Genomic DNA, 9,206 nt, shown 5'->3' on the forward strand with positions numbered 1-9,206 from the left:
TCCTCAACGCCTCGATCTTTACGCTAAAGTTTGACTTTCTCAAAACTCTATTTTTTTAAACAATAAAAAGCTTTAGCGTAAAGAGCGAGGCGTTGAGGATGGGACAGCCCCTTTCATATAAGAAATAATTTCTGTTCGTTTTAAGTTTTAACGTCGTTCCTTACCTTCAGTTAAAAAAAACTTGTTTTTTTTATTTAATAAAGTTACAGAATCATGTCAGGCCGTTATAAAACAGATTGATAATTTTAATGCAAGGCTGTCGCACGAGTGGTCGTCCCTCCTGTGGCAGTAGTGTCGCTCTTAAGTATTGCTTTTAAGTAGAGCTTAATATATATATATATATATGTATATATATATATATATATATATATATATATATATATATATATATATATATATATATATATATATATATATATATATATATATATATATATATATATATATATATATATATATATATATATATATATAAGGCTCACTCATGAAAATTGCCACTGAGTGGCAATCAAGAAAAAGGTTGTTGCTGTAGTAACTGATAATGGAGAAAATGTAGTTCGGGCCCGTAAAGGATGCTGCATCCCAAGTAGGTACAGAATGGACATATGTTTCTGTGCTTCGCATATACTCTAAATTTGATTGTGTGGGGGGGGTGCTATTAATAATACTGCTGAATTGTTGCCTCTCGTCCAAAAGGCTAGAAATATTGTCAGCTTTTTCCGACGTAGTGTTGTAGCTATCGACAAGTTGCACCAGGTTCAAATCGCTATTGAAAATTTTTGAAGCAAAAACTAAAACCTGATGTGACCACTAGATAGAATTTGCTTCTCACTATGTTGCGTAGTCTACAAAGTTTGAAAAAGTCGGTAACAAGTTCGCTTGCGCTTTTCCGCAAAGTGGACGTCTTACTCACTGACAGTGAGTGGGGTGTAATTTCAAACGTGACTGCCGTGCTTACACCCTTTGAAGAGGCAGCTATTGAGCTCTCTTCTGAAAGTTTTCCCCATCTCGAAAGTCTTGCCTTTGTCTAAGATTTTGAGACGCTACCTTGTTTAGGTAGATTTTGGTGGATTCTCAGATGTGGCTGATGAACTTCGAAAGGCTTTGCCGAATAAAATGCATTGTAGGTTTATAAGCCTTGGTCAATTCACACCCGTTGCAATTGTCACAGATCTTGACCCGCGTTTCAAGAAAATGTATCACCTGACGATCTTCTAAAGGTTGAGAGTAAAATTGCAAACGAGATAGATTTGGCCATGCTGGGCGCTGAATAACGATCAGAAGATACAAGTACCACCGCAATCCCTGCGATGCAGTCATATCAGAATCAAGCCAGTTCGTGGGTTCACACGATGAAGTATATATAGTCAATGCAGGATATGCTTCGACAGTAGCCGAATATACCATGGCTCTGCAAACTATCAATAGGGAGCCAATAGTTTCAAGAGAAACTTGTCCACTCAAGTGGTGAAAGCCTCGTGCTATGGGGTCCCAAAAATACCTGTAGGAAGTTACAATGAAATTCTTGTCTGTGCCTGCTACCAGTGTCCCTTTTGAAAGAGTGTTTTCCAAGGCTGGTCAGATAATCACTGAACGGCGGAACCCACTCTCAGGGAAAATCATTGACATGATCCTGTTTTTGAATAGCCAGTAGTTTATTTTTATATTTTATTGAGCCTGTATAATTCCAAATCTGGGTTTTTATTATATTCATTTATGTAATCGAGGTTCATTTTTATTGCTTGATCTTATATTATTTGAATCTTGAAAAAAAAAGTTATACAAAATACCCTTTATTTACCATTTGCGTTACTGAACTTCGGTAAATCCATGAGATAGCAAAAAACTGATCCGAAATATCGATTTCGATATATTAAATATCGAAATTAAAAATGTCGATATACCGATTAATCGGTATATCGTCCAACACTAGTCAAGGATAACTTTAAGGCTGATATTTAGAAAGGATAACTTACTTCCAGGTAGTTGTACCGTTGGTACACCCTAAGACTAGGATTTGAAAGAAATTGTCTCGGAAGAATTAAATACTATAACAAGGACTTTAAAACTTGACAATGTACAAGATCGATGGACAATTTTTATGAAAATAGTTTGTGAAGTTGCTGGTGTTGTTTTAGGAAAGAAACTTGGATTCACAGCTAGGAATATTGGTGAAAATACTATATGTTTAGTAGAGAAGAGGAGGGGCCTGAACAAAAAAGTGATAGAGCATAAGAAAATCAAAGGAATATAAAGAAAGCAAAGAAAGCTCTAAATATGAATTACAAAAGTGTGAAGTGGAAGTCATCGATAAAATTACCGAAGACCTGGAAGATACAGCTAGGAGGCTTAATAGTAAAATATTTCACTAACATTTTAATAAATTGTGAAAAAAGAGTCAATCTGGACTTCAAGATAGGAATGGGTCATGATTAATGATAATAAGAAAAGAGTTAAAGATAGATGGGCGGGGCATATGATAAACCGTGATAGAGTTACAGAAAAAGATATAAAAAAGCTTGTGACATTTTGGATGTGAACATATTTTTTTTTTTAGAGGATGAATTAATGACTATTCAAAAGACTCAAAAATAATAAGGTACACGGTACTGAGCGTTTTGTAAATGATTTTTTTTTATCTATATATATGATGATTGTGTTGTTAGAGATAAGCTACTGAAAATTGTGAATATGATTCTTGAAAAAATAACAGGAGGTACCTTGCGATGTCAGGAAAACTCTAATTAAACCCCTCCATGAAAAAGATGATAAGAGTGAGTTTGGTAATTATAGAACATTTGTTTTCAGTTTAATTCCATATAAATTCATTTTTGTTGATTAAGCTGATGTTTAAATTCAAATCTTAGCTAAAGCAGTGATTCTCAAAGTGGGAGTTACTTCCCCAGGATGAATCTTGGAGAGATTTGGACGGGGTGGACCCACGCATTAAATTGGTTAGAAACATTGCATTATATTGAAGTGCATTATATTGGTTAGAAACATTGCATTGTAGATACAATGGTTTACTATGAAACGTGGTGATTTACGACTACCACTTACAAGGTTAAAATCGATGATCGCTAATTTGTTCGTTCGTAGGACACCTTGTCAATCATCCCACATCTCAATTAGATGATTTCACATTTTTGAAACTTTCTACATTCAATAAATAGCGTCATTGTTCCAAACAGTAATGTTTCTGTTTCCAACCTTCATAATATGATATGATTTTGTTACGTGAGTAATCCAATACATGGTATTTTACAAAGTTCAGAAAAATATATAAGAGAACAACTAAATAAAAAAATCAACTACAAAAAAAAAAAAAAAACTACTAAGGGAAATTACTAAAATACTGAGAAAAAATACACACCAATTATTTAAACTATTTTGTGTCTTCAAGCTGGCCAGAAGCTCTAGGTCCATCTTGCATCCTTTTTCCTTTTCTCATTCTTCTTTCTCCTTTTCCCTGGCCTCGTCATGAAGAATGGATAGTAAAAAAAGCGTGTAAGTGAGCTTATTCGATCATAATGTGTTACCTTTATATGATAGGATTTTATTACGTGAGTAAACCAATACATCGTCCTTCACAAAGTATAGAAAAATACATAAGAGAACTACTAAAAAAAAAAAAATCAACTACTAAAGGAAACTAATAAAATACATAGGAAAAATACACACTAATACCAACTATATATCATCTACTGTATTTTACGAGAAGACCAGAAACATAGATTTTTGGGTTTCATCGTCAATCAAATTTAAAAAGGATCTAATTTCGAATAATATTTTCCTTGAAAGAGAATGGCAGACCTAATACATTTGAGAGTCAATAATTGAATTTTTGTCACACAAATTTTACTTGACTGTTGTTTTTCCTATTTCAGATTGACTATTGGTTCATGAAGGTTCATGAATATCATCAAAGGTCCATACTATTAAGTCAACAAAATACTACTGACGAGTCATCACCAAACAACTCTTATTACGGGTCATCAGAAACCAATACCTACCCTGAGTTACCAGCAACAACTAATTACGTCGAACCTCAAACTGAGCCCTCGTATTCACGAAGATACCCTAGTGGATATGCAATTAATAGATCTTATGTTCCCCAAGAAAATTCTGAAACAAGGATAAGTCAATATCGATATCGTCAAACCAACGAAGTCGAAGGAGTATTTAATCAACCAAATATTACTGGTGAATCATCAGCGTACAGTTCTTATTACAGGTCATCAGCAGCCAATTATTGTACCGGCATTTACTTCTGGCCACCAGTAACCGTGTCAATACCAACCACTAACCATTACGAGCTACCAACTACTAATCACATCGAACCTCAAATAAACCATTCACATTCACTAGGATACCATAGTGGATATCCATCTAATGGATTTCATGTTCCCCAAGGAAATTTTGAAAGAAGGCGTAGACCTCCTCCAACTCAACCTATTGCGGCTCACAATTACAACTTACAACAAGTTATCGATGGGATCGTCGAAAATGCGTTACTAAATTACCCGAATTTATAATTTAGTGCTTGAAAAATAGCCAATAATAAAATATTTTTTAAAGAATAGTAGCATGTATGAACTTTACAGTTATAAAATGTTGCAGAGCAATCTTCATAGGATTAGTTCAACAAAATTAAGAAGAAGAGTGATTCGATGCACCTTGATCAAATATTCCTTCTTTAAAACTACGCTTCAGTAAAATTTAATCCATTCCTTTGCCTATTAGTCAAGCTGTCTCATATAAAGAGCTGAAATAATTTTGCTAATCCTTAATTGATGGTGGACAGGATTGACATGAAAAGTTTGAAGCAAAATATTTGAGAAAGCAAAAACTCCTCTCCTGAAATTCAATTTCAATAGAATTTCTAATTATTTTTTTTCTTGTTTTTTCCCAATGATTTATTATTCATTTAATGAAGGTGTGGCATCCTCCGAGTCGACTGCTTTAGAAATTTGAGCTTTTCATTGATTTTGAACCTAAGAAGGATGACGGAGCAGGTATATAGCAAACACAGAGAAGGGGTTAACGAATCACCATTATGTACCATTATCCTTCTGTTTTAATTAATTCACTTAAACTTAATTATTTCATTAATTAGGCTTCTCTTTAAAACTGTTTTATTGCAGGTCAATCTTGTGATAGATAATGAGCTCTGAAATTCGAAATTTTCAAGTCTGATACACTTTGGGCCTTAATGAAGTAAGTTTGGTGCTTAGAAGTGTTGAGAATCTTTTAATATCTACACCCTTGAATTATCCCAAAAGGTTAAAGAGGATATAAGCACTTTAGTCTAAAAGTTAGGGAAATCTTTAAAATCCTCATACTCGTATTTACCAACACTTGTTCCTGAACTTTAAGGCCTATCAAAGAGTTCGTTGTAGCGAACTGCAAGTACCCTGGGGTACCCCCACAGCCCCTGGGGAAAGGTCCTTAAGTTATACAATTCGCCCATTGTTTAGGCATAGTATTTCTCATTAGGAAGTATGAATAAATTTTTGGGTTGGGGGGGGGATCAGATTTTCTACTGGGGGGTTTTTCGACCGGGGAATTTTCCATGGGGAGGGAAGTTTTTAGGGGGTGAAATTTTCAGGAGAAATTTTACAATGAAAGAATTTGCCATAATTCCTACATAAAATTCTGTTTATGTCTTGCTTTCTCTTTTCCGTCTGAATTTTATCTACCGATAAAGCGTATATTTCCTGTAAAATTTTTGTGTTGTGTGTGGTGTTAAAGGGGTCGAACCACACAATTTGCGCTTCGAATACTACTGAATTTAGATTTGTGTATGCTTCTAGTTTAGATAAAGGGCCTCATACCTTTTCTTTCTGCTAATCAGTTGATCGTGAGGAAAGGCAATCTCTTAGAAGCAAATTTCAATAGGTCGACAATACTTGAACGACTGATTAATAAAACATACAACAGTTCCATCTTTCTTCAACCTCTAGGTTAAGGAAAAGTGGAAGGATGGGAATGTAATTAATATTCTAATGCAGGGGCGGATCTAGAGCAAAATCTTGAGAGGGAGGCCAATGTGACAAGGGCGTAAATGAGCAAAATCTTGGGGGGGGTGCAACAAAGGTGCTAAAAATTGACCAAATTGACAAATTTATTCTATAAAAAAGAGTGAAAAAAAAGAAAAAAAACAGGGAAAGAGCGCGCCAGAAAAATCTTGGCGGGCCCGGTGTCCCCCTTCCCCCTTGTATCCGCAAGTGTTCTAATGATTTAGATCAATAGGTTCAAGGTTCAAGGTTAATTTTTAAATATCTGTACAAAATAGACATAAATAAAGGGTAAACGCCGGAGACACAAGGTCGACTGACACAAACCCGGTACATTAATCGGAATTAACCTATTTGACAACAAACAAATAAATAAGAGTTATTCCATGACTCACCAATAGACGGGCACCCACCCCACAAACCCACCGACACCGGGCAAAGATCCACCGAAAATACACCAATAAAAAAAAACCAACGGGCGAACAAGGGTAACCGATGACTGGCATCTCACAGGGAAAAACACCCAACAAAACAATATTATCAAATGTACCCAGTTTTTTAATGTATTATTAATTCTTAAATTTATTCATAAGGATAGAATGAAGTTGCTTATTTTATATTTGGAAGAGATTTGCTGCAATCAATAAATGGTAGATAAAGACACCATCAACCCGTGATTGAAAATAATGGTGAGAACCGTGATATTTATGTCGGGTTTCATAAGAATGGGCATGTTGCACAGGGAAAAAATTATTCGAACGAAAGTTCCGACCGGTCATATTTTACCTTAAATAAGAAAGAATTAAGGGTGAGTATCTGTGAAACAGGCAAAATATTAGTTAGAAGATATAGAGTTTCAGGTTTACTCTTATTAGGATACGAAGACGGTGATGGTAAATATTTCTTTAAAATTAGAAGAGCCCGGTTTTGAAGAATTTGTATCGGTTTCACATGACATCTGAATGTTACCAAATATATCAGAGGACAATACGTAAGATGGGAATGAAACAACGCAAAATAAATTAGACGAGAATATAATGAATTAAATCTTTTAAGCTGTTAATAAGCAGTCACATACTTATTGAAATGAAGTGAAGGCGTTTTTTATGTTCCTTTTTCCCAGAAGGGTGAGGTTTGCCCTAAGTAGCATAAATATATTAAAACCTCAAAACCCCTGTTATGTATTTTGGTATATTTAAACTGTTTTCTTTTCCAGGCTAAGATATAAAAAAAAACAAGTCTTTTCAAACAAAAATAAAGAGCAACGTTAAAGCTTGAGATAAACAAAAATCATTCCTTGAAAGACGGAGACCACGCCTCTTCAGCCACTCAATCAGTTCTGTAGTGCTTGAAAATTAGTATCAATTCCAATTAACTGGCCCTTGTGTTTGAACAATCATTATTAAAGGAGTTAGGGACAATCTCTCTGGATAAACAAGAAGCCTTTAAATATCAGAGGGAAATAGAAAAATAAGATGTGTTGCCAAAAAAAAAACTCATGAAACTTGCCCATTCAGCTCCCACATAGATAGATTTTCTGGCAGCAATAGTGACCCTCTCCTTTCAGCCTGTCTGCCTCTGTGCTGGAAAACATATGAACATAATCTCTTATGTTGCATAGAAAAAGAATTGGTACTTGTATGATATACCCCCTACCACTCAAGAAGTAAAGTTAGGTTAATCCTAATAAAATATACCAAAATATAATAAAAATGTAATGCTTTACAAGCAAATTCGGGCTATAAATTTGCCCATTAGGAAGGGTGGGGGTAAAGTACAGCGGGTCTGCATGCAAAATGTGTTAGCTTCAATTATTCTGATATTATAAAGTAAAAATTGTTTTCCGACTTAACACTGTCCAAGTACTTAACCCCAACCCCCCTAATATGCAAATATACAACCCAAATTATACATTTTCCATCTATTCTGTCACTTCTCTTTGTCTGTTCTCACTCTAAGTTGAAAGAAACTAGAGAATAAAAGTGGTTTACAGTGCGTCAACGCATGAACAACTTGAGCGGTAGGGGGTATATCATACAAGTGCCAAAGAATTCCTGTAATAACTGGGGTGATGTCACCCTACAGCACAAGTACTACAGACTTGGTTCAAAATTGTATAAAGGTTGAGGGATTGAAAAGAGCACCATCTTAATCTTCATGTTTAAGCCCCAGGTCAGAGTCTTGCAATTCCATCTCTTTTTTATTCTCCTTCTTGTTCACCCCTCCAAATAATTTCCGTGAATATTGGGCATACAAACAGAAGTAGCAGGCTGCTGCAACGTTATGCTGCAACATATTTAATGATCTGCTTAAAATCTTTTGAGTACATCTATGTGTTCTTTGTAAGTTCTTCTTGATTACTCTATAAAAATAAAAAAACTACATGGCAAGACATTTACGGAGTAGAAATGCTGTCAAGCATAATAAGGACGTATTACAAATCCGCATGGTCAAAAATCAATAGCGAGAGATTTACAGTCACCTCCTTTTTTAGTGTCACCCTATCAACCCTTAAGCAACTTATAAAGATAAAACCATATCTAAAATTTGTTGATTGTCCTTCAGGTTTCTCAAATCTTTATATATTTCCAATTAAATAGTACTCCATAAAACGACACTTTTTATCTTTAATCAAAAAGTTTGTGGTAACGAACGGAAGTTAAGGAATGATGCAGCTCAATAGTCGCCAAAACTCTAAGAAAAAGGGGCTTGGGAACAATAGATACATCAAAAGAGCCAAATTTGGATGCTTATTAAAGATATATAAAATTCATCAGGTTTAATGTTACCCATCAAAAGTTACGAGCCAGAGACAACTTGCCTGATTTTGGAAACAGGGGGGAACATCCCGAAAACATCAAGTGCTCTTAATTAAAATCACAGCATCAGATTCGGCATATCAGAGAACAATACAGTAAAAGTTCCAAGCTCATTTATACAAAAATGTGGAATTTTGCATTTTTTTTTGCTAGACCATGGATCACAGATGAGTGTGTATTTTTTTAGGGATGATCGTGTTAAATCAGTAATCCTAGAAGATGGGGATAGGGCTCATTTGATGGGAAATCATAAGGTCTAGTGTCCTTTTTGTGTGAACAAAATTACTGGTGGGCAGTTAGCCCCCCTCACACGCCCCTTTTCCCCAAAGCTGTTCGATCAAAATTTTGAAATAGCCATTTGTCAATCATA

General features: G+C 35.0%; 1 protein-coding gene across 2 annotated transcripts in view; it reads left to right on the forward strand.

The window, feature by feature from the left end:
- The window catches only part of LOC148947440 (uncharacterized), a 66,178-nt gene extending 61,603 nt beyond the window's left edge, over positions 1–4,575 (forward strand). For both annotated transcript variants that reach the window (XM_089095851.1, XM_089095850.1), the window contains exon 3: positions 3,888–4,575. In XM_089095851.1, the coding sequence (XP_088951977.1) occupies positions 3,888–4,535 (648 nt within the window). In that variant the 3' untranslated portion in view covers positions 4,536–4,575. The remainder of the gene's footprint in view (positions 1–3,887) is intronic.
- Positions 4,576–9,206: the final 4,631 nt, after the last annotated feature.

This window comes from Artemia sp. Qi Xiang Cuo, chromosome 10 (genome assembly GCF_049724085.1).
Source record: "Artemia sp. Qi Xiang Cuo chromosome 10, ASM4972408v1, whole genome shotgun sequence".
NCBI classification, from domain to species: domain Eukaryota; kingdom Metazoa; phylum Arthropoda; class Branchiopoda; order Anostraca; family Artemiidae; genus Artemia; species Artemia sp. Qi Xiang Cuo.